A 27,304-nucleotide genomic window follows, 5' to 3' on the forward strand; every position below is an offset into this window, starting at 1 on the left:
TAGTTTGTCCATATACTCTATGAATGTGGCTCATTCCTCTATTTGTATTTTCTTTAATTTCAATAAGATTTTAGTTTTCTTTTTAGAAATCTTGACCATTTTGTTATAGGAGTACACTTATTTGGCACTTTTATTTAGCACTTTTATTCAGTTGATACGATTATATATTCAGTACTTGTTTCTTCTTTATTCCTTTAAGGTGACTAGTAACTTTGGTTGATTTTCAAATATTAAGCTGATCTTGTGTTTCTGGAACAAACCCAGCTTAGATGTAATATATTTTCCTTTTCATATCTTGCTGGATTGTGTTTGCTAATATTTTATTTAGGGTTTTGGTATCATAGTCATGAGTGATACTGGCCTTTTACTTTTCTTTTACATAATATCTTTGTTGTATTTTGGTATCATGATCACACTGTCTTCACAAAATGATATGGGAAGTGTTCCCCCTTGTTTTATTACCTAGAAAAATATGTTTTGTGCGGAAATTCTCACAGTCACTGTATATTCCCATGATAATCAACAAGGTAATCCTAATTGAAAAGGCACTTGTGTGTAACACATACCTCATTCCAAACTGGGTCTTAGTTTAGGCATTCTTTGCATATAGAAGAAATTTTAACTTAGAAGATTGTTAGAAAAGAGGTAAGGACTGGATAGACAAAATACACTAATGTCATCATAATAAAGGGAATATAGGCAAGCATCTTGTTCCAGGTTCCCAACTCCAACAATGGTATTGCTGTATTCCTAGAAAATGAATTTTATACTACTCATTATTGATAAAGTAATACTTAGTGGTAAAATAAAGATGTTTTATGGCATTCTGGTAGCCCAGGCTGTATAAAATGAAACTAATAAACATAGTTTTTATAGATGCTAAACAAATACACTGTCTTTTGATACTGTGCAATTATGACTTTATGTCCCAGTTAATGTTTTTATGTCAAATGTTTTATTCTGGTAAAATATACACAACATAAAATTACCTTTTTAAACCATTTTTAAGAGTACCCTTCTGTGACATTAAGTACATTCACATTGTTGTGCAACCATCACCGTCAACCATCTCCAAAACTTTTAAAATTTTTCCCAGCTGAAATGTGGTACCTGTTAAACAATAACTTCCCATTTTAACATTAAGTCTTCCGATCCATGGACATGGGACATTTCTCCATTTGTTTGTGTCTTCTTTTATTTCTATTAGCAATATTTTATAGTCTTTCACTTCCTTGGTTAAGTTTATTCCTAAGTATTCTATTCTTTTTGATGCTATTATAAACAGAATTGTTTTATTAATTTCCTTTTCTGATTGTTCACTGTTATTGTGCAAAAACACAGATGTGGGTTTGTATCTTGCTGAATTCATTTATTAGTTCTAAAATTTTTTGTTGTTGAATCTTTAGCATTTTCTACATATAAGGTCATGCTGTCTGCAAACAGAGATCATTTTGCTTTTTTCCCTTTCCAATTTTGTTGCTTTTAACTTCTTTTTCTTGCCTAATTGCTGTGGCTAAGACTTCCAGTAATATGTTGAATAAATATTTCACTTAACTTTTTAAATATTAGGCAATATTTTCAAGTTGAACATAATTTTCTTTTTTGATAATAATTTTCTGTTAAGGAAACCTTCTAGCATGTTTCAGCACTAACAGATTTTGTTCAAATAGCAAAAGACGTATTGAAAATTTGACACTGTTACTTTTTCTGTTCCCACGTTAGTTGTACTTTTATACTATTCTTTTCATCTGAAATAAGTGATAAGTCAAACATTATGGGTTGGACGTAAAATGATTTACACTGAGAGGTTTATATTGGTTCAGAAGTAACAGTGTTAAATAATGATTATACTGTTTCAGTGCCATACTGGATGTGAACTATAAATTTTCTATTATCACCCGTCACCTATTATCTTTATCATCATAGGATAACCCTAATTTGAGCAACCAGCACCTACTCTGTACCAAGCAATAGTGCTTGGTACAGAGTAGGTTTTAAACACATTGTTCTTTAATATATGGATGTTAAACAATTTGGGAAGTCAACTCATTTTGACGAAATTAAATCTGATTTATTATAGTACGGGGCATAGAGATGTATATATTCATTGTCACTACAAATATATTTTCATATGAATTCATAAAAGCATATATTGAGTTTATTTTTTCTGTTTGTTTTTATGTCTTTTGTTGTTTTAAACATAATTCTTTTATATTATTTATCAGATCTGTTATCTGAATTTCTTGAGAGTCTAATCCTACTGTTGTATTCTTAACCCTTGCTCTTAGTAGACTGTTTCTTTACGTGTTATGTGCTCTTCTATTGGGAGTTCTTCACTAGTGCGACTTTATGAGACTCTTGCATAGTGTATGAGGGCCTCTTCCCCAATAGGGATTTTCTGTGTTTCCTTCTCTGAGGGACTCCAAGGGCCATCACTAGCCTGGGACCCCTTTACTGTTAATTTCGTAGCTAGATGTTTCTTGAAACATTTCGGTAGTATGAAATCAAGCCCTCAAACCTACATGTAACCCAGAGATGTGTTTAAAAAGTCTCAAGGGTAACGTTTTTCCACTACTTAGGCTAAGATAGATATTTTTTCTTGGGTTTATTCTGTTGTTTTTCTAATTTCTTAAATTGGATACTTAGCTTAATAATATTCAGCTTTTAAAAGAAATTAAGCCTTTTAGTCCTTTATCTTTAGCAGAATTTATAATATTTAACTTCGGGGATGGATATGTGTATACACCTAATATATAGGTACACTGGGAAATTTAGCCCATCACTGCATTGCTGCTTCCCAGAGAAAATTCTGTATTACGTAGAAGGGTGAGCAAAAATTTTGGTATAAAACAAGATGTCTCTGGCACGCTAATTCTTACCATGGACCCAAAGTAAGGCTTAACCTGTACACTTGTAGAACATATTTCACTGTATTTCAGCTAGTTAAGGTTGTCAAAAATTTGTGTTCAGGGAGATGTTCAGGAAAGTGAAACACTATATAATCATGTTCATTGAAATATTTATGCCATTTTGCTTACAAGATAGCCCAACAATAAAAACTGCCTTTGAAAGTGCTAACATTTTGATGATTTGTTTTAATAACAAGTAAACAAAGCAAATAGATACACAATACACAAATACATACACATTCACATATTTCCCTTATAAGGTTAAGTACATAAACTGTTAAATCTTTTTTTTTTTTTTTTTTTTGCGGTACGCGGGCCTTTCACTGTTGTGGCCTCTCCCACTGCGGAGCACAGGCTCCGGAAGCACAGGCTCAGCGGCCATGGCTCACGGGCCCAGCCGCTCCGCGGCATGTGGGATCCTCCCGGACCGGGTCACGAACCCGTGTCCCCTGCGTCGGCAGGTGGACTCTCAACCACTGCGCCACCAGGGAAGCCCTGTTAAGTCTTTTGGAAGCTGTTCTAATTATATAAAATGTTATTTTGAACTTCTGGATTTTCAGTACTTTCCATAAAGGTGATGTAGGAAGGACAATTATTATGGATAGCTATATTGTGTTGATGAAATTAAATCCCTCCAATTAAGTTGTGATTTTAGGCAAACCATTAAGCATTTTTTCATTTTAACTTCTTGTATATATGTATAATGTCTTTGATAATGTCATCCTTATTCACAGCATTTTAAAGAAATAATTTTAAAGCTTTAGAAAAATCTAAAATGATGAATGAATGCTAGATTTATAACTCAACCTAAGGTAAAAATCGACAGATTAACCAACAATGTTGGGAGGTTAGAGGGTCATGGCAAAATTCGAATTGCATATTTTATTGATTCTGGAATTAAAATTACTTCAGCAGCCTAGTTCTGAAAAAAATCCAGTATGAGCTGTATTGTATAGCATGGAATATTGCCAGTATTTTATAATAACTTTAAATGCAGTGTAATCTATAAAATATTGAATCACTCTATTGTACACCTGAAATTAATATAGTATTGTAAATCAACTATACTTCAATTATAAATATATATATTTCCAGAAAACAGTCCAGCATGAAGTGGTTCATTTCTTAGTCCCCAGTAATTATTTAAAATGCATTTATTTTCAGTTAAATCCAAAGTGAAAATTTGGGGGGAAAAAATGAATGAAGGTGGTCAAAAGGTACAAATTTCCAGTTATAAAATAAATAAGCCCTAGTGTTGTATGCCATGGTGACTGAAGTTAATAATACTGTATTGTGTATTTGAAAGTTGCTAAGAGAGTAGTAGATCTTAAAATTTCTCATCACAAGAAAAAACAATTTATGACTGTGTGACAATGGATGTTAACTAGACTTACTATGATCATTTCACAATATATATAAATATCGAATCATTATGTTTTATACCTGAAACTATTATAATATTATATGTCAGTTGTATCTCAAAAAAAAAAGTGAAGTTGTTTGGCATCAACTGCTATAGCAAAACTATTGTCAGTTTTTCAGGGATTTAAGTGCAGTTAACCTAAGCAGCAATCTACCTCAAATTATTATTCTAGACAACCTTTTAGAAAGTAAGTTTAGTTTGAACTTTTTTACTCAGTTGATATTTTAAGGATGTCTCATAATAGTTTTAAATCTCTTCCTCAAAATAGACTTATTTCATTAAATATTTATCTTTAAATGATTTTATCTTCAACATTTAGGGAGAAACTTTTATTCAAAATGTAGCAATCTTAGCATTTAGATTATCATCTAATTAATTGAGTAGCTGTTGAAAGAACATACATATATAATACATATATCAAAGCAGGTTATTGTTTAGCCTTCACATATGAATCAACACAATATTTTGTTGTCATGCTTTTCTTATTTCAAAATAATCATGCTGGAAAATGTCTCTAATTTCTCAATTATTGGCTTATTTTTTTATGCAAATAGTTTTATTACATAAATATAACCTGTTTATCTGAGGTCACCTTACATTTGTTGTGCTTATTTATATTATGTATCTGTATGTTTAAATTTCTAATTAATATTTGCATTCCAAAAGTCCATAAAATTTAAAAACACTATTTAAGGTATTTGTTGCTGAGTTGGGTAAGAACTATTATTTTTAAATTATTTCGACAATAAAGAATTCACCATAAATGAATCTAGTTTAAAAAAGTATGCTCTTAACAGTTGCTTGTGTTAAGTAGAAGAGAAGTATTTGCTTATATGATCCTTGGATGACTTATACTTTAAACTACGAGTAATTCTTTTTATGTTGACATGTTGATAAGGAGCAGTATACTTTTCAGTGGATATAGCTCTAGCTTCCTGAATATCGATCTCAGTGGTGGTAGAAGGGGAAATATGAGTGGCAGGCTTAAGTAGTGAGCTTAAAAACAGTTATTCGTTTTTCCCACCCTTCACATTGAAATGGTGAGAGCAAAGGTAGTGGAAACCACAGCAGTCCACTTGTTATCGTTGACTTAAGTACAAACAGCAGTGGAAGTGTTTAGACCTTTGGGAAGTTTTGTGATTGAAAAAGAATGCTGGAGTTATTTTGATAAGGGAGAGTAGCAGTGTGGCCAAAAGTATGATCATCCCTGAGCTCTGAAGCAGGCCAAGGATGAAGGGCTGAAGTGTTTGCTCTTCCAGATGAACAAAGATAAATTCAGCTAGCATAATAAACTCAGTATTTTGGTCAATTTGCGACAAAATGGTGAAAGAATTGAACTGTATATTTTAGACCTTGGCTAAAGAGGTGTGGGAAAATAGTTCAGCGTCTCCAATTCTGGCTCAATTTTTGCTATAAATTTAGAAATAGAGCAGAAAATTAATGCACAAACATATTTAACAATACCGCACCAAGTGTTGTAAATCCAAAATGAAAATTGAAACTGCATGAAGAAGGAGAGTAAAACTTTTTCTCAGGAGTGCTTGCTTATTAAATTTGAAGCCACAGTTTTCTTAGCATTCCTACTAAGTATACTTAATAGTGTTAAAAATCAAGGTTTCATTGATTTGAGATGGTCTTTTCCCTACAATTTCCATTCTTGGGATTATAATGTTCTTCTAAGTGTTGGAGGGAGAATTTAATTTATGAATTCTTCTGCTCTAAGACCCAATCCATAGAGAAAGGCATACTGACTACATTATGCTGTCTTTTATTGAATTTGACTTTCTAAAATGTATCTTTTTCTGGGATTAGTTTGTGCTTTTCATTAGATGTGTTACTTTAGACAGCTAACCAGAAACCTGAATTTTTATATAGCTTCTCAAATTCTAGGAATTTCAATTTTAGCAGATTTAGGGCCACTTAGTTTTGGAAAAGCATTTAGATGAAAACATCACGAGCAGTGAGCTTTCTGCTTTGCTTGGTGTAATTGGAACAAAGAATGGCTATACTGTCTTCAATGCATCATGCTGCCTATCAAACTAAGCTTAAGTACATATAACTAATATTTAAATATATATACATCTTTTTTTTTAAACATCTTTATTGGGGTATAATTGCTTTACAATGGTGTGTTAGTTTCTGCTTTATAACAAAGTGAATCAGTTATACATATACATATGTTCCCATATCTCTTCCCTCTTACGTCTCCCTCCCTCCCACCCTCCCTATCCCACCCCTCCAGGTGGTCACAAAGCACCGAGCTGATCTCCCTGTGCTATGCAGCTGCTTCCCACTAGCTATCTATTTTACATGTGGTAGTGTATATATGTCCATGCCTCTCTCTCACTTTGTCACAGCTTACCCTTCCCCCTCCCCGTATCCTCAAGTCCATTCTCCAGTGGGTCTGTGTCTTTATTCCTGTCTTACCCCTAGGTTCTTCATGACATTTTTTTTTTCTTAAATTCCATATATATGTGTTAGCATACAGTATTTGTCTTTCTTTTTCTGACTTACTTCACTCTGTATGACAGACTCGAGGTCTATCCACCTCATTACAAATAGCTCAATTTCATTTCTTTTTATGGCTGAGTAATATTCCATTGTATATATGTGCCACATCTTCTTTATCCATTCATCCGATGATGGGCACTTAGGTTGTTTCCATCTCCTGGCTATTGTAAATAGAGCTGCAATGAACATTTTGGTACGTGAATATATATATACATCTTTTAAAAAAGTAAGCATGCTCTGGTGTATTTGATCAGTTCACAGAGAATGAGTTTAGGTTCTGGAGTTTTTTTGAAGGTTTTAGATGGACAGCAAAGTTGGGATTTAAAAAACCTAAATACTTGGTAGCTAATCCTAAAAGAACAGAATACATGAGTGAGTGATCACTATCTCTGGCACCATCTCTTCCTGCCTTTGAGACTGAAGCTGTTCATCTTCAAACCAGGATTTATTTTCACCTGCTGAAAAGATTAAAAAACAACCCAACAGACCTTCTACAGAAAGTTTATTAGTACCAAATTTAGGACCTTATACATATCCAGAATTCAGTATGTATTTGTTGACCTGAATAAGCTTATGCTCTGATGAAGGTTTGGGGCCAGCATGTATGGCAGGTTCTCTGAAGCTGCAAGATTCCCTTCTTCTGGGCTGAGGTCTGTAATCCAAGGGTTATATTCTTGGGCTTCAGCTGCCTCTTATTGGGCTGGAGATACACTCTGAAGTACATCAAATTACAAAATAATACCATCTCAAATGTGCAAAACATTGAATATTAACCTGGGAAAATTTCTTGAGCTAAGAGGTATTTATCAAAAACCTGCTCATTTTACTTACATTTTGTTTCATTGTTATCATTTTTATTGTACCTTTCTGTAGGATATGTATAAATTGCCGAATATATTTCTGTAAAGATAACCATAACACACACACACACATACACACACACACACACACACTCATGCTCTGTACCTCTAATTAAGAGACTTTTAACCATATAAATCATTTAAAAAATCTGTTGTCGAATCTACTTTTAAATGTCTCCTTAATATTAAAATATGTGAGGCATGATGAATGTTTTGCTGTTTCTTAAATTATGGTGATTATGCTGTGTTTTACTATGGTTATTATATATTCATACATAAATACACCATAGCAGGGATAGACAAACTTTTTCCATAAATGACAAGATAGTAAATATTGTAGGCTTTGTGGATCATAGCAGCTCTAAAGCATCTACTTAACTCTGCTAATCAGTAGTCATAGGCAATAGATAAATGAGTGGATGTGGCTGTGAGGTAGTAAGACTTTATTTCCAAAATAGAGCCCAGTTTGACCCTTGGCTATAGCTACTCTATAAGGAAATACTCATTGGTATGATCCTAACTCATTTAGAGGAACTGGAATGGCATGCATGTACACTGTAACTATGAAAACCGTATGATTAGTGTATGCTTATATTACTGGCATTATATATAAACATTTATATGATTTGCATTATCATATATGATAAGTTATAAGCAGTAATTGCAGATTTTAAATTATATATTTTTAGTTATTTTTATTTATGTTACAAAGTATTGTTGTTATTCCTCATCCCAGGGAGATTCTGTACAAGCAGTTGATGATTCACCATTCTCCGATTCTGTTACCTTGGAACAAACTACAAGTAATATTGGTGGATCCAGTGGTCGTGTTAGCCTGTGGATGCAGTGGGTGCTCCCCAAAATTACTATAAAGCTCTTTGCTCCAGATCCTGAAAATAAAGGCACAGGTACAGGATTACTTTTCTACTGAAAAGATAAAATATTAAACACTATTTTTAGAAGAAATTGGAGACTTAGTTTTATTTATCATTGGCATTTAAATCAATCATTAAGTCTAACTCAAGTGATTTCTATTAGTAATACTAACATGTTGCCTATAATACCTAAATTTTGTCTTATTTGTATTAAAATTCACTTCAAAAGCCATGAGGTAATTTCTTCATTGGTCATATCACTAAATGTATTGCAAAGACTGTTGGCTGATATTAGATGTAGCACTTCATACATTAACTGGGATTTCCCCTGTTTTGAAATAAGCATCGTATCTTAATTTTGAGGCCTATACTGATACTAATTTTCCTTATTATTTTAGAATCTTATGTGGTTAATGAACAGAAAGTCTTAGTCCCTCTGTAGATGTCAAGGATATACATGCTAACATTAAATGTAAATAGAAAGTTTTAATATTGATTGTGAACCCTATACTGATATTAATATTTGCTTCTTATTGCAGAACTTTGTATGGTCAGTGAACTAGAAGATCTCAGTGCTTCCATAGATGTCCAGGATGTGTACACCAAAGTGAAATGTAAAATAGAAAGTTTCAATATTGATCACTATAGAAGCAGGTAATTAATGAATAATGAATATGGGAAAAGCTATATTTTCCTTGAACAAAGTCTATAAAAGAATTTTTATATTTTAATTTGATTCCTTAATTTTTAAAAAAATACTGTACATATTCCCAAAGATGGTTCTTAAAAGATATATTGGTTAATTTTACTTGGTATTCATTCATATATGGAATATAATAAAGTTTTGCTTTCTAAGAAGGCAAATCCGTTCATAAATATCCACACTGCCATATTAAATGAAATAAGCTGCTTTTACTAATCACCTCACAATTTGTTATGCATGTTGTATATTTGCCAAGATGTCTGGGACACAGTTAATGGCTCTGGTTTTTGATGAATATTCCTCATCCATTCCCTATATCATAGATTGAAATGGAGCAGCATCTCATGTTCCTTACAACTTTGAGTACTTTTCTTATCTCACAGATGATTAATGAACATGTGGTGGATGTTCCTAGAATCACATTTTTCCTTCCTAATAAATTTCTACCAAAAGTAGATTATAAGTAAATATGATTTGTTTATGATAATAAGTAATGGTAGTAAAAAAGTAATGTTTTAGATATTTTCATAAAGATATATAGCAATTTTATTATTAATTTTTCCAAAATAAAAATACGAATGCTTTTAGGAGGTTTTTTTTGTTTTATAACACTACCCTGGAATTGAGTTTTTTTTAACTGAAATGTAATTCACATACCATAAAACTCACACATGCTTTTGTAAAATTATTTTTTAAACAGCATCGTATTTTCTACTTCATAGTATTTTGGCAAAGAAACAGCCTTACAGTCCTTTTTTTCCTGGATTCATAATATTTATTCATTCAGCAATTAAGTGTCTGCAGAAGTACACATGTTTCTGTACCTTTATTGATGCATTATATACTCTAAAAGCCGAAGTGTTTTTTGTTGTTGTTGCGGTACGCGGGCCTCTCACTGTTGTGGCCTTTCCCGTTGCGGAGCACAGGCTCCGACGCGCAGGCTCAGCGGCCATGGCTCACGGGCCCAGCCGCTCCGCGGCATGTGGGATCTTCCCGGACCGGGGCACGAACCCGTGTCCCCTGCATCAGCAGGCAGACTCTCAACCACTGTGCCACCAGGGAAGCCCCGAAGTCTTTTTTATTTAACGGGTTTCTAATTATGCATTAAAAACATTTGAACTTTCATTCTTTATTACACATATCATATTGTTCATGTAAACAGCTCTCAACTCTGTCACAGCCAAAAAATTATGTCATAACTGTGATGGTCAAAATATTTTGTTGGGTTTATATTAAGACCTGTTATAATAGTATTATTTTACCAAGTGTATGATAATTGTTTTTGTTGTAGTAACAGTGAATCATTAATTGATTTTTGATAATGGAATGGTTAGCTCTTCAGTTTCTTCTGAATGGTATATCTCTATATCAAAATGATCCTAGCAAGTGATACATGAATTTTACTTTATTGCTGAAATCATTTCTTGATTATGTGAATATTACAATTTATGTTCTAGATTATCAATGATTTTACTGTTAAATTTATGTAAGTTTTAAATATTTAGATAATTTATTCATTCATTTAATCAAAATATTTACTGAATGTATATTATGTCCCAAGCACTATGCTAAGCACTAGGAATATAGTGTTTAACAAAAATAGACATAAACCATGTCCTTATGGACCTTAGAGTCTCATGGGTGAGAAAGAAAAATAACCTTCGTAAATATAGAATTTATCATTAAGACAAATGCTTCTCTGAAGAACTACCAGGGTGTGGTGCTAATGTAAATTGTTCTGTTGATTGCATTGTCAGATCCACGTTTTAGTTCAGTGTAGTGTTGTTTACATCAGAACTACTTGAAATAGTTATATATGCTCAATTTTTTTAACTCAGAAAAATTGAAGAGAACAGATAAGGTGAACTTATGTTTTCCAGGCCAGGGGAAGGTTGGCAGTCAGGACATTTTGAAGGAGTATTTCTACAGTGCAAAGAAAAACCTGTGGTGAGACTCATTTAGTAATTATGATTTTTAAAAAATATATTATAAACTGTTTTTCTTTGTTCTTTCATGCAACGGGACTAATGGTTACAAGAATTAGAGCTCAGTAAATTCTTTTTGACCTTTTCTTCCAATATTACATTATAAAATAAAACTATTACTTCCTTTAAGCTGCTTGTGTTTTGTATCCATTTTCCTGTTAGAGCAATTAAGTAAATTTTTCAATAACACAAAGGTAGGATTGCTTTTATTAATATACTTTACCATTAATGTATTATTATGTTGACCTTTTAGAAGTTTTTCCTATTCATAAGTGAGTTCATGTTGGATTGTTCTTTATTATAAATTAAAAGTAGTCATTTACATTAAAAGCAACTATTTTTTGTTTACTTCCATTAACAATGCTTTTGCAGAAGATGGTCCAGGCAGAGGCCATACCTAGCAGTGGCTCAAACCTAAACCTATGCAAACTTGAGCAGAATTAAAACTATCCAGATTTTTTTGCTTATGGCTTTTATTGCTTTTTGTCTTTTCACCTTCTTTGCTCCTGTCCATCACCTCAAGCCTTGGGGAAGAGTGTTGGTCTCTGGGGCAATGTGGAGGTGTCTTCCTTTCCTGTACTGACAAGCTGAACAGACGCACCTTGTTGGTTCGACCCATCAGCAAGCAGGACCCTTTCAGTAATTGCTCTGGCTTCTTTCCTTCTGTAAGAAATCATTTTTAAATTATGCTACAGAACTCCCATTAACAGGAACCCAGAGAAGGAATTGAACTATCCATAGAGTCAACTCTTGATTTTCATCTTCCTCTGTATCATTCACTTTGTAAATGAACTATAATGTATTCTTAAATGATAGACTGGTTTTCACTATAATTTGTTTCTGGGTTACTTGAGTATGCTATTTGTCATTCTGGTTTTGTGAATATAAACTACTTTTACCATCAGCATTAGAAAATCAAAGTAGGATGTTGAATATGCTTGTTAAATTATACATGTATTGAATGATCAAGAGTTGACCATACTGCTTTTGTCATTCCTTTTATGATTCTTCCTTACATTGCTTTTTTTCCCTATTATTATACCATTTCCTTCTCAGAACTAACTCCAAGTACCTTATTTGGTGCCTGTTATATCTGGACAAGGCTGTATGTCTGTCATGTACTGGACGGAAGATGAACGGTAGACTGTATATCAGTGGGTTTTAGAAGTTTAGAACCTTTTTTTCCCTAGTGGTACAAAATATCTGAATATGTTATTAAGCAAGTTCTTTTAAGTGACATTTTTAAAGTCAATAAAAATGCATGTAATTTTTAAATGTTAAGAGCAGATTATCACAATGGTAATAGCAGTTTTCTTAAGAAACTATTAAATCAGTGCAAACATTATTAGACATTTTCTTAGCATGTGTAAACTAGTATTTCTTTCCTTCCCCTTTTCTGTAGCTCAAAAGGAATTTAAGACATATATCTTTAAAAAGAGTGTAAAAATTAGACAAATATTTTAAATAATTGCGTTCTTAGATCTAGTGTTTAACATTGTATTTGCATAGCAAATACTAGTTTCTGATTTTGAATTTTTTCTAGTCTAGTCTGGAAAATTTTTTATGTTAATGGAAGCTCTGTTTATATTTATTTTCTTCTCTTCAATTGTTCATTAGCATCCATGAGGAGCTTTCTTTATTTTAACATGTATTCATGAAAGAAAACCAAAATTATTGTTAATGCCCCTTTTTTTGAGTTTTTTAAAATTAATTTTTATTGGAGTATAGTTGCTTTACAGTGTTAGCTTCTACTGCACAGCAAAATGAATCAGCCATACATATACATATATCCCCTCCCTTTTGGATTTCACTCCCATTTAAGATACCATGTTAATGCCCTTTAAAATCTTATCAATTTTTCTAAATTTTTAAATTTTCTTAACATTTCAGTAATCATCATTGCTTTCTAACTTTTCACTTTAAATAGTATAAAATATTGATTATTACTACATGAAAAGTAATATTTATATTATCTCAACTCCAGTTAGTATTCGTTCATTCTTTAATTTTTCCCGCCTTTTATTAGGGGAGTTAGGGATATAGCAGTTCAACACACTTGCTCTCATGGGTGTTGACCTTTCAAGAGTACCTACATTCAATATGTTTAAAAATATCTTTCCCAAATCAAAACATTTATACATTGAAACACTTTTTATACTATTTCCAGGATTCAGATGTTGCCATTAATTAAGATTTGAGGTGGGTTATTTAGATTAGTGGTTGATTCTACCCCTCCCCACCCTAATTCCTGGTTGAGACACCTAGAGACACTGTTGCTGTGGCCTCTTCCATTGGGGCCATACCACAGCACCCTTCTCCATCCACTGTTGCCTGCAATCTAGCATCATAGCGATAAGACTGGGATCACTTTTTCTTGTTTTACTGTATTTCCTTTGATTTTGAGTGTAGAAAGCAAAAAGAAAGGGGAGTTAGATAAGAGGCAGTGAGAAAGTTGGAAATAGTAAAAAATGCTTTAAGGGCAGGACAATTATATGAAAAGTGATTATATTGCATGTTCATGTAATGCCTGCTTTCCAAGTTTTTTTTAATGGGGAGAAAATTAACTTTGAGAAAAAAACATATGCAAAGGTAAATTTTATCTCACCTTTCTTCTTTATAAAGTCCAGGTTAAAAACAAAAGTAACAGTAAAAACTGAATTTCATACTATTTTCTTTTCATTAGGTGATAGGCAACAAAATGAGAGGAAGAAAATGGAAGTAGAAGAGGTTTACTAGTGATGGGATAACAGGCTCAAACACATTGCTGCTTTGCTACTTCTAACTTTTTTCTTTTTTATGTGAATGTATTTCCTTCTTGTTCTTCTTCCTCGGTTCACTTCCTCTCTTAACATCACTCTTTGGACTCAAATACCTAAAAATCTTCATCAGGCCTTGGGAAGAGGGGTTGGGAATGTGGAATATAACAACTTAAGTCTAATTTTATTTTGAGTAATATGCAAATTAGAATTTTATGTACATTAATTGGTTCAGGAAAACCATTGGTTCCATTTCACAAATGGAAATACATAACATGGTATTTCAATTTCGCGTGCGTAGAAAACCCCTCTCTGACCCAAATTATGACGGCATATTACTACTCTTAATGAAAAATTATCAAGAATGAAAAGATAAATCTAGATACGATCTGTTCTAAATTCTGAACGTTACAGAAAAAGTAGAAATTATAGAAACAAGCACAAAGAGGTTAATTACCTCACTCAAGATCTAGAACTACAATTCAGGATTCCTAACTTCAAGTTCAGTCATTTTGTCTTAGAGGCTTTTGCCCTGTTTATGGACTTGATCAGTAATGTGCTCATTAAGAAGTATGCTTTTATTTTTTTATTTGTAATAAACAGCTGACCAGTCATGAAAAAAAAAGTGTGGACGTGATAAAAGATTAAAGTATCAACTGAGATTGTTTTCTGCTTTCAAATAGTTTGTTTTGTGTTTTTTTCCCCTTTTTTTAATAAACATGTATTGTGATTTCCTTTTTCTGGAACAGACAACTGCAAAACTTCTAGATGGCTCTCATCAGCAGCATGGATTTCTCTCTTTGACATATACAAAAGCTGTAACAAAAAATGTTCGCCACAAGTTAACATCAAGAAATGAGCGAAGAAGTTTTCATAAGTTACCTGAAGGTTTAACAGATGGTTCCCCTCATTTTCTTCATGAAATACTTCTTTCAGCACAAGCCTTTGATATTGTCCTTTGTTTTCCTTTACTTAATGCCACTGCAAGTATATTTCAAGCAAAACTACCAAGGACCCAAAAAGAGAAAAGAAAATCTCCTGGTCAGCCCATGAGGACCCATACGCTGACTTCACGCAATTTACCTTTGATTTATATCAACACAAGTGTAATCAGAATTTTTGTTCCAAAAACAGAAGAAATGCAGCCAAGTATTGAAGGTATGTTTTCAGAATTTTTTTTTTTTTTTGCTCTGATTTTCAATAACCTACATCTAAGGACTTTAGTTTTTCTTTTTGTAATATGGTAGCAGGTTGTAGGTTGCAGTTTGGTGTATTTTAAAAAGAGTAAATATGTTATAGTCACTTTACAACTAAATCTTTAGGAGTTATATCAAAATATTGGGTATGTTTCTGACTCTACTAATTACTAGAGTAAGAAATATGAGATTTTTTTTCTTTAGGTCTTTTGCTAGTAAAGCTTATACTTTCAGTTGTTTTGTTAAACTCAAATGTTGTGTTCTATATACCTAAGAGAATTAAAAATTGTTTTAAAAAATTAGCAAACACACCACACACTGCATTAATGGCATAAATTATATTGACAATCTTGTGCAGCCTTCACCACTGTCTATTTCCAAAATGTTTTCATCACCCCAAACCGTAACTCTATACCTTATATATTAAGCCGTAACTCCCCCTTGGTAACCTCTAATTTACTTTCTGTCTCTCTGAATTTTCCTCTTCTAGATATTTCATAAAAGTTGAATCACAGAATATTTGTCCTTTTGTGTCTGGCTTATTTCACTTAGCATAATGTTTTCCGGGTCCATTCGTGTTGTAGCATGTATCACAGTTTCATTTCTTTTTATGCCCGAATAATATCTATTGTGTAGATACACCCCATTTTGTTTATCCAGTCTCTATCAGATACTTAGGTTGTTTCCACTGTTGGGTTGGCTATTGTGAGTAATGCTACTATATACAAACGTCTGTTTGAGCCCATTTTTAATTCTTTTGGATATATACCTAGGAGTGAAATTGCTGGCTTATATGTAGTTCTTTGTTTAGGATTCTGTGTTTTTGAGTAACCATCAATCTGCTTGGAAGCCCTTTTGACTAGGACAGGATTTATGGTATTTTCTGAACAATACTGATGTGCAGGCATAGTTGAGTCAACGGGAAGAGCAATGGGAGCTCCCTCTTAGTAGGGGTGGTAGTACCTGTGTGCTGAGCACCTTCACAATGAGACACAGGTCAGCAGTTTCCGTGGTTAACTCTAGCTTCATTTTTATGTCATACTCAGTGGTGGTTTATTGAAACAGGTTCTTGTGTTTCATTGATTTGTGTAGATGTCTGAAGGAATACAGATCTGGCTATTTGAGAAAAGGGTGGGAAAGGAACAGCTTTATTTCCCTTGTGTGTGCATTTGTTTTGTTTGTTTGTCATTTGTTGGCTTATTGTTTTATGACCAATTAGTTATGTTTCATGACTAATACTATATATCACACAGTTTTGTTGATGTTGGTTTAAATTTCCCATTTGGCTGCTATAACTAGGAGAATCTCCAATTGATTGTAATTGCAAGAAAATTTCTAAACTCTTGCTATTTTATTTTTAAAGCTGCTTTTTTCTTTTTTTTTTTTTGGTGGTGCTTGTGGTGGGATTTTTAAGGTATAGGTTCAAAATTCTGATCCCTAAGCACCTGCTAAGCAGGTAACCTTGAATAAGAGTATGCGGTGAGGCTGTGGGTGGGATCTTGTTATAGCCATCTTTGGAAAATATGGTCTGCCACATTTCTCTGTGGACTTTTGGTTAATTTTAATCCTTTGCTTGTGTGAATACTTTTTGTAATAAACACCTTTTTAGTGGCATTCTTCATGACTTGGGTGAGTATATATAAAATAAATTCCTAGCAAAAGGATTGCTAGATCAAAGGGTATAAATATCTTCAAAATATTAAGGGATGTCAAAATGCCCCCCCTAAATGGCTGTAGCAGTGTATACTGTTTCCACACTGTCATTCTAACAGAGGTTTATGAAACTTTTTTGGTCTTTTCTCAGTCTCATTAATGAAAAGTACACTTTTTTTCTAAGGAGTTGCTCATCTTCATCATTTGTTAAGAGCTTTTTGTGTTAAGCCTTTTTTTGTTTGACCTACATTGTATTGCATATGTCTTTTCATTTTTAGGGTGTTTTTGCCGTGTGTGTGTGTGTGTGTGTGTGTGTGTGTGTGTGTTTGTGTGTGTGTCTCTCTAGGTATATATTTATATCTACATGTACATATCTTTACTTGCACCTGTTCTCATATCTGTATCTACCTGAGATGTTATGAATTGCCAAACTATGTGGCTCTCCACAAAAAAGTATATAAAAATGCATGCCAAAAATTCAAAGGTTTTGACATATTATGTTAGATTTTTTTGACACGTTATCTTTCGGCATTGCTACTCTTAATTCAAATGGTCATAATATTTTTATCAGATTAATTAAACCAAATGTAAATTATGTCTTACTGAGTGTGATAGCATACTAAAATGCTCCTATATCATACTTCTCAGCAGGAACTATTTTATAAAACTATCTCCAAGCAATTTGTGCCTGTTGATCAGAGATGATTGGTAAACTAGATGCAACTACATTTCCCATTAATATACATAATCATTAGGTTACACATTTATTGAACCTTCTCTCTGTCTTCAACTGCAAGTATGACAATAACTAATAAAACCTTTTGTTGATGGCTTTGTGTAGGGTTGTCAGTATAATTCTGGCTTTATAAAACTTGAGACTTCAGATGTTTTATTATGTAGAGTTTATATTGAGAATCTTAAAGGAAAAGTTGAAGTCTCTAAAATGCTTTTATTTTATGTTGAATTTAAGGAAACTTAGTTATGATCAACAGTCTGACTTTGTCTGACAATTACATGAAAATTCTGCTCCTTATTTAAGCTTTTGGTTACTTATACAAGCTCATAATTTCAGAGTTCATAGCCTTTTCATTTTCAATACATACTCTTGCCTCAAGAAAAGATAAAATCTTTCGACTCATGTTTCATTTTACAGTAAATGTAAAAGTTTATAATAGTTCATCTTAAAATTCATTTAACAATAAGAAAATTATATTTAACATTCTAATATTTAAAGAAGTGATATTGAAAGTCTGGTTTTCGACTTGAATATTGCTTGCTTTATGTGCAGTTATCAAGATTCTGAATCTACAGGTGTTTGGCTTCCAGCTAGAGCTACTTATTTCATAACAGAGGACTGAGTTTTAGATCTAATGAGTCTTCTAGAGTGAGTAGTTCCTCATGAGACTTAATTTTTAAAAATACAGTTAAAGCAAAGAAGGAAGGCATTCATTTTCGTGTTGAAAATGCTTCTAGAGGGAACATTTCCTCATTTGGTCCAACTAGTAAATGCAGGTGAAGTAAACGAAAAAAGAGAAGCTTTGAGGTGGAGTCAAGATGGCTGTGTGGGAAGACGCGGAGTTAGCATCTCCCCACAACCAGGGTGCCTGCTGGCTGCCAGTGGAGGACTCTGATGCCCAAGGGGATGGGAGGAACCCCAGATTGAACCGGTAGCACATAGGGGGACTGAGAGGGGAGGAGAAGTGGAGGCCAGAAAGGATCGGCACCCCTGAGGCTGGGGAGGTCATAAGAGGCAGGTGGGAGGGACTCTCCAGGAAGAGCGGGAGAGGAGTGGAGGGCAATTGCCTGGCCCACTTGGGCCAGGGAGCCTGCTGAGCGCCCAAGCCGGTTCCCCCCACTCCAAAGCCCCATCCAGGCCATGTGGGTCCTTGGGTCATAGGAGGGAGGCTGGGGAGATCAGGAGAGGCAGGTGGGAGGGGCCCTGTGGGAGGAGCAGGAGAGGAGCAGAGGGTATTTGCCCCGCCCACTCAGGCCAAGGAAGCCTGCTGAGCTCCCAGGCAGATCCCCTGCCCTCCAAAGCCCCCTCCAGGTCATGTGGGTACTGGGGGCATAGGAAGGAGGCAGAGGGGAGAACAGGAGAGGCAGGTGGGAGGGGCCTTTGGGAAGGAGCGGGAGAGGAGCGGAGGGCGATTGCCCCACCCATTCAGGCACGGGGAGCCTGTTGAGCTCCCAGGCTGATACCCTGCCCTCCAAGCCCCCTCCAGGCTGTGTGGGTCCTTGGGGGCATAGGAGGGAGGCCGGGGAGATCAGGAGAGGCAGGCCGGAGGGGCCCTCCCAGACCCCAGACCAGAGGAGCAGGAGAGGAGAGGAGCGTGTTTGCCCTGCCCATTGGAGCTCAGGAAGCCTGCTGGGCTCCCAGGTGAGGTCCGCTGCCCTCTGAGACCAGGGGTGGAGGGCATGCCTGGGCCCCTTCTGTTTCTTGAGCCTAAACCCCACCCCCCATGGACCCCATGGCCTTTTCCTGCCCTGTGGTCCTGAGCATTGGCCCCACCCACTGCCCAAACCTCGCCCTGGCTTAGGCCCCGCCTTCCACAGCCAAGGCCTTCCCACACACACACACACTGTTTTTTTCCCCCCTCTTCCTCTTTCTTCCTATTGTGGTACTGATGTACCTTCCGGTTGTTGATTCATCTATATTTTTATTTTTATATACTTTCTAACATATCTGTCAGTTTCCTAGTCTAAATTTATTTTTTACCTTGTTATTCTCTCTTTTTTTTTGGCTACCCCATGTGGCTTGCAGGATCTTGGTTCGCGAGCCCGGGGTCAGGCGGAAGCTCCTGTGGTGGGAGCTCCAGGTCCAAACCACTGGGCTAACAGAGAACCTCAGACCCCAGGGAATATTCATCAGAGTGAGGTCTCAGAGAGGTCCTCATCTCAGCACCAAGACCCAGCTCTACCCAATAGCCTACAAACTCCAGTGTTGGAAGCTTCATGCCAAACAACCAATAAAACAGAAACACAATCCCACTCATTAAAAAAAAAAAAAAGAGACAGCAAAAAATATGTCACAGATAAAGGAGCAAGGTACAAGACCTACAAGACCAAATAAATGAGAGGAAATAGGCAATCTACCTGGAAAAGAATTCAGAGTAATGAGAAAGATGATACAGAATCTCGGAAATAGAATGGAAATATAGATTGAGAGAATACAAGAAATGTTTAACAAAGATCTAGAAGAACTAAAGAACAAACAAAGAGAGATGAACAACAAAATAACTGAAATGAAAAATACACTAGAGGAATCAATAACAAAATAACCAAGGCAGAAGAATGAATAAATGAGCTGGAAGACAAAATGGTGGAAATAACTGCCGAGGAGCAGAATAAAGAAAAAAGAATGAAAAGAATTGAAGACTATCACAGAGACCTCTGGGACAATGCTAAACGCACCAACATACGAATTCTAGGAGTTCCAGAAGAAGAAGAGAAAAAGAAAGGGTCTGAGAAAATATTTGAAGAGATTATAGTGGAAAACTTCTCTAACATGGGAAAGGACATAGTCACCCAAATCCAGGAAGCACAGCAAGTTCCATACAGGATAAACCCGAGGAAAAACACAAAAAGACACATATTAAATAAACTAACAAAAATTAAATTCAAATAAGAAATATTAAAAGCATCAAGAGAAAAACAAAAAAATAGCATACAAAGGAATCCGCATAAGGTTATCAGCTGATTTTTCGGTGGATACTCTGCAGGCCAGAAGGGAGTGGCAGGATATATTTAAAGAGATGAAAGAGAAAAACCTAGAAGCAAGATTACCCAGCAAGGATCATTCAGATTCAATGGAGAAGTCAAAAGCTTTTCAGACAAGCAAAAGCTATGAGAATTTGGCACCACCAAACCAGCTTTACAGCAAATGCTAAAGAAACTTCTCTAATCAAGAAACACAAGAGAAGAAAAATACCCACAAAACAAACCCAAAACAATTAAGAAAATGGTGATAGAAACATACATATAGATAATAACCTTGAGTGTAAATAGATTAAATGCCTCAACCAAAAGACACAGACTGGCTGAATGGATACAAAAACAAGACCCATATGTATGCTGTCTACAAGAGACCCACTTCAGACCTAGGGATACATTGAAAGTAAAGGTATGGAAAAAGATATTCCATGCAAATGGAAATCAGAAGAAAGCTGGAGTAGCAATACACATATCAGATAAAATTGACTTTAAAAACTGATACAAGAGGTAAGGAGGGACACTACATAATGACCAAAGGATCAATCCAAGAAGATATAACAATTATAAATGTTTATGCACCCAACATAGGAGCACCTCAGTACATAAGGAAAATGCCAACAACCATGAAAAGAGAAATCGACGGTAACACAATAATAGTAGGGGACTTATACACCCCACTTATTCCAATGGACAGATCATCCTAACAGAAAATAAATAAGGAAACACAGCTTTAAATGACACAATAGACCAGATAGATCGAATTGATATTTATAGAACATTCCACCCAAAAGTGACAGAATACACTTTCTTCTCAAGTGCACATGGAACATTCTCCTGGATAGATCACATCTTGGGTCACAAATCAAGCCTCAGAATATTTAAGATAATTGAAATCATATCAAACATCTTTTCTGACCACAAAGCTGTGAGATTTGAAATCAGTTACAGGAAAAACACTGTAAAAGACACAAATACCTGGAAGCTAAACAGTGCACTACTAAATAACCAAGAGATCACTGAAGAAATCAAAGAAGAAATTTAAAAATACGTAGAAACAAATGACAATAAAAACATGAAGACCCAAAACCTATGGGACGCAGCAAAAGCAGTTCTAAGAGGGAAGTTTATAGTAATTCAGTCTCACCCCAAGAAACAAGAAAAATCTCAAATAAACAATCTACACTACACTTATAACAACTAGAGAAAGAAGAACAAAGAAAACCCAAAGTCAGTAGAAGGAAAGAAATCATAAAGATCAGAACAGAAATAAATGAAATGGAAATGAAGAAAACAGTAGCAAAGATCAATAAAACTAAAAGCTGGTTCTTTGAGAAGATAAACATAATTGATAAACCATTAGGCAGACTCATCAAGAAAAAAAGGAAGAGGACACAAATCAATAAAATTAGAAATGAAAAAGGAAAAATCACAACTGACACTGCAGTAATACAAAGGATTATAAGAGACTACTGCAAACAAGTATATGCCAATTAAATGGACAACCACAAAGAAATGGACAAATTCTTGGAAAGGTACAATTTTCAAAGACTGAACCAGGAAGAATTAGAAAATATAAACAGACGAATCACAAGTAATAACATTGAAATGGTAATTAAAAACCTTCTAACAAACAAAAGTCCAGGACCAGATGGCTTCACAGGCGAATTCTATCAAACATTTAGAGAAGAGCTAATACCGATCCTTCTCAAACTCTTCCAAAAAGTTGCAGAGGGAGAAACACTCCCAAATTCATTCTACGAAGCCACCGTTACCCTGATACCAAAACTAGAAAAAGATATCACACAAAAAAGGAAATTGTAGACCAATATCACTGATGAACATAGATGCAAAAATCCTCAACAAAATGCTAGCAAACAATCCAACAGCACATTAAAAGGATCATACAGGGTTTCCCTGGTGGCGCAGTGGTTGAGAGTCCACCTGCCGATGCAGGGGATGCAGGTTCGTGCCCCGGTCTGGGAAGATCCCACATGCCGCGGAGTGGCTGGGCCCGTGAGCCATGGCCGCTGAGCCTGCGCGTCCGGAGCCTGTGCTCCGCAACGGGAGAGGCCACAACAGTGAGAGGCCCGCGTACCACACACACACACACAAAAAACGGATCATACAGCATGATCAAGTGGGATTTATCCCAGGGAAGCAAGGATTCTTCAATATATGCAAATCACTCAATGTGATACACTATATTAACAGATTAAGGAATAAAAAGCATATGATCATGTCAATAGATGCAGAAAAAGCTTTTGACAAAATTCAACACCCATTTATGATAAAAACTCTCCAGAAAATGGGCATAGAGGCTACCTACCTCAACATAATAAAGGCCATATGTGACAAACCCACAGCAAGCATCATACTCAATGGTGAAAAACTGAAAGCATTTCCACTAAGATCAGGAAGAAGACAAGGATGTCCACTCTCACCACTATTATTCAACGTAGTTTTGGAAGTCCTAGCCACGACAATCAGAGAAGAAAAAGATGTAAAAGGAATCCAAATTGGAAAAGAAGAAGTAAAACTGTCTCTCTTTGCCAATGACATGATACTATATGTAGAAAATCCTAAAGATGCCACCAGAAAACTCCTAGAACTAATCAATGCATGTGGTAAGGTTGCCAGATACAAAATTAATGCACAGAAATCTCTGGCATTCCTATACACCAACAACAAAAAATCAGAAAGAGAAGTTAAGGAAACACTCCCATTTACCATTGCAACAAAAAGAATAAAATACCTAGGAATAAACCTGCCTAAGGAGGTGAAAGACTTTTACTCAGAAAACTGTAAAAAGCTGATGAAAGAAATTAATGATGACATAAACAGAGAAATATACCATGTTCTTGGATTGGAAGAATCAACATTGTGAAACTGACTCTACTCCTCAAAGCAATCTACAAATTCAGTGCAATCCCTATCAAACCACCAGTGGCATTATTCACCGAATTAGAACGAAAAATCTTACAATTCGTAGGGAAACAGAAGAGACCCCAAATAGCCAAAGCAATCTTTTTTTTTTTTAACATCTTTATTGGAGTATAATTGCCTTACAATGGTGTGTTAGTTTCTGCTTTATAACAAAGTGAATCAGCTATACATATACATATATCCCCATATCTCTTCCCTCTTGCGTCTCCCTCCCTCCCATCCTCCGTATCCCACCCCTCTAGGTGGTCACAAAGCACCAAGCTGATCTTCCTGTGCTATGCAGGTGCTTCCTACTAGTTATCAGTTTTACATTTGGTAGTGTATATATGTCCATGCCACTTTCTTTCTTTGTCTCAGCTTACCTTTCCCCCTCCCCATGTCCTCAAGTCCGCCAAAGCAATCTTGAGAAAGAAAAATGGAGTTGGAGGAATCATGCTCCCCGACTTCAAAGTATACCACAAAGCTACAGTAATCAAGACAGTATGGTACTGGTACAAAAACAGAAATATAGATCAATGGTACAGGATAGAATGCCCAGAGATAAGCCCATGCACTTATGGGCACCTAATTTACGACAAAGGAGGTAAGAACATACAATGGAGAAAAGACCGCCTCTTCGATAAGTGGTGCTGGGAAAACTGGACAGCTACATGTAAAAGATGAAATTAGAACAGTCCATAACACCAAACACAAAAATAAACTCAAAATGCATTAAAGACCTAAATGTAAGACCAGACACTATAAAACTCTAGAGGAAAACATAGGCAGACCACTGTATGACATAAATCACAGCAAGATCCTTTTTTGACCCACCTCCTAGAGAAATGGAAATTAAAATAAACAAATGGCACCTAATGAAACTGAAAAGCTTTTGCACAGCAAAGGAAACCATAAACAAGTCCAAAAGACCACCTTCAGAATGGGAGAAAATGTTTGCAAAGGAAGCAACTGACAAAGGATTAATCTCCAAAATATACAAGAAGCTCAGCCTGCTCAATATCAATAAAACAAACAACCCAATCCAAAAATGGGCAGAAGCTCTAAATAGACATTTTTCCAAAGAAGATATACAGATTGCCAACAAACACATGAAAGGATGCTCAATATCACTAATCATTAGAGAAACACAAATCAAAACTATAGTGCGTAGTTGGTCACACTGGTCAGAATGGCCATCATCAAAAAATCAACAAACAACAAATGCCGGAGAGGGTTTGGAGAAAAGGGAACCCTGTTTCACTGTTGGTGGGAATGTAAATTGATACAACCACTATGGAAAACAGTATGGATGTTCCTTAAAAAACTAAAAATAGAATTACCATATGACCCAGCAATCCCACTACTGGGCATATACCCTGAGCAAACCATAATTCAGAAAGTCATGTACCACAGTGTTCATTGCAGCACTATTTACAATAGCTAGGACATGGAAGCAACCTAAATGTCCATCGACAGATGAATGGATAAAGAAGATGTGGCACATATATACAATGGAATATTAGCCATAAAAAGAAACGAAATTGAGTTATTTGTAGTGAGGTGGATAGACCTAGAGTCTGTCATACAGAGTGAAGTCAGAAAGAGAAAAACAACTACTGTATGCTACCACATATATATATATATATATATATATATACATATATATATTTATAATCTAAAAAAAGTGGTAGTGATGAACCTAGTTGCAGAATAGGAATAAAGAGGTAGACCTATAGAGAATGGGCTTGATGACGGGGTGGGAGGGTGAAGCTGGGGCGAAGTGAGAGTAGCTTCAGCATATATACACTACTGAATGTAAAATTTTTGGCTGGTGGGAAGCAGCAGCAGAGCACAGGGAGTTCAGCTCGGTGCTTTGCGATGACCTAGAGGGGTGGGATAGGGAGGATGGGGGAAGGCTCAAGAGGGAGGGGATATGGGGACATGTGTATGCATATGGCTGATTCGCTTTGTTGTGCAACAGAAACTAACACGGTACTGTGAAGCAATTATATTCCAATAAAGTTCTTTAAAAATATATATATATATAGTTAAATTCAAGGTGGGGATAGATAAATTCATGAAGAGTAATTCACCAGTAAGATGTTGCATTACCTACCAACATTCATATTAGGTTGGAAGGCCCAGAGTTAATTATTAGGGCCTCTCATAGATAGCATGAATAGGCTTTGTCAGGGAGAGTTATACCCTCCAGTTCTGGATGGACAGAAAGAGAGAAGATCTGTGGTGCATGATGTTGGCTCAGGAGTCTTGCCTTTGACTGCAGTCTTAGCTGCGAGCTCTGACCAGGTGGACCACATCTCTTGTCTGATCCTTGCCAGAGCAAGGACCCAGAAGTCTTGCCCGCGTACACCTTCAACCACTGCCTACAGCTACCACCACTCCCACCACAGTTCAGCTGTTTATACAAAATGTGTATTAACCTATATGGAATCATCATCTTTCCCCTAATCTTCAGCTGTTTCTGTTAATGGTACTGTTTGCTTGTATTGGTATGAAATTTGCAAACTTCAAATGTTTTTACGTTTTTATTAAAGAAAAAACAAGAATACCAAAATTAAAAAAAAAAAGGGAAGCTTGTTTTTTTGCCAACTATAAAATAACTAAAGAAATGACTCAAGGCACTTTCTTGCATAAATATCTATTATTATTATTTTTTGTATATCTCAAAGGTACATTTTGATAAGCTGAATACTTTCTGTAATAAAATTGATTGTTTTAATTTAGTTTGTGGATGATCTGCATTAAGTGCTTTTTATCATTATTATTATAACTTCATAGTCAGTTTAATATAGTGAGAATAGTTTTGGCTCTAACAGAAACAGAATTCTGTTCTTGGATCTGGCTTTGTATGTAACACCAAGTACGTCATTTTTCTTCCATATGTACCTCATTTGCTGCAGTGTTTCTATTACATTTCAGACTTTCATATGGTCGGTAGTATCTGTAGCCTAGAAGAACAGTTAGCAAGTACACTAATTGCACTTTTGTGGTATGCTCTATTCTCCAGGCTTACTATTTATTGATTTAATTGAGGCCTTCTGCTTAATCAGAGGTTTTTACCCACATGGAACTATTTGATAAGCATGGCATTAAAATGCAAGATCTATGAAATGTAAACAGTGTTCATAGTATAAGGACCTATAATCAAGCCAGACCTCTAGTCATTTGAAAATAGTACAACTGCATGAGAAGTAGTTTTCTATTTGATCTTTTTTGCTATGGACATTTAAAAATATCATCTTTATTGTAGCATCCACATGCTAATATTTATTATGATAGCTTGTCTCTTTCTTCCCCTTTTGCTGTCCTTCCCCTTCCCCTGCCATTTTGCCTCTCCCTTTATGTACATCTTATTTTGGTTCTTTCTTTTCCTCACTGAATATCTTTCTTCTTACTTTTCTTGATTTTCTTAATTCTGACTTTCTCTTTTAGACTAATCTAAGTCAGACCATACTGAGTGTTCTGCTGAAGCAGCTGGAAATAATCTCTTAGCTTTTGCATTCTTTGGCCACCACAGTTTGGGAAATATGGATTGTATGCCTTTGTAGGCATGTTCTGTTCAGGATATTCCTGAGGTCTTGCAGCCAGTCCTTTTCTGTTCCGTTTGTGGCAGATGGTTGTTCTTTGAGAGAAATTATGAATTTTAGTATATGTTTTCTTCACAACCCAAAAAGTTGTATATTGTTAACAATTTTAAACAGCTACTACAGTAGACTCATCTGTGGGGGAAGAGGGAGTAAAATTTAATGTAAATTAATGGGGCCATCAAGAACACCTTT

At 35.3% G+C, this 27,304-nt stretch overlaps 1 protein-coding gene across 12 annotated transcripts in view; it reads left to right on the plus strand.

Annotated features, from left to right (window-relative positions):
* VPS13B (vacuolar protein sorting 13 homolog B) overlaps positions 1 to 27,304 on the plus strand; it is a 798,456-nt gene that overhangs the window by 405,396 nt on the left and 365,756 nt on the right. For 10 of the 12 annotated variants that reach the window (XM_059994971.1, XM_059994970.1, XM_059994972.1 and 7 more), the window contains 4 exons: positions 8,440 to 8,611; positions 9,118 to 9,232; positions 11,790 to 11,931; positions 14,772 to 15,180. In XM_059994971.1, coding sequence (XP_059850954.1) covers positions 8,440 to 8,611; positions 9,118 to 9,232; positions 11,790 to 11,931; positions 14,772 to 15,180 — 838 coding nt within the window. Of the gene's footprint in view, positions 1 to 8,439; positions 8,612 to 9,117; positions 9,233 to 11,161; positions 11,229 to 11,789; positions 11,932 to 14,771; positions 15,181 to 27,304 lie in introns of those variants that run through there. The other 2 variants (XM_059994976.1, XM_059994981.1) reach the window with 2 other exon arrangements.

Source organism: Delphinus delphis, chromosome 17, assembly GCF_949987515.2.
Source record: "Delphinus delphis chromosome 17, mDelDel1.2, whole genome shotgun sequence".
NCBI classification, from domain to species: Eukaryota; Metazoa; Chordata; class Mammalia; order Artiodactyla; family Delphinidae; genus Delphinus; species Delphinus delphis.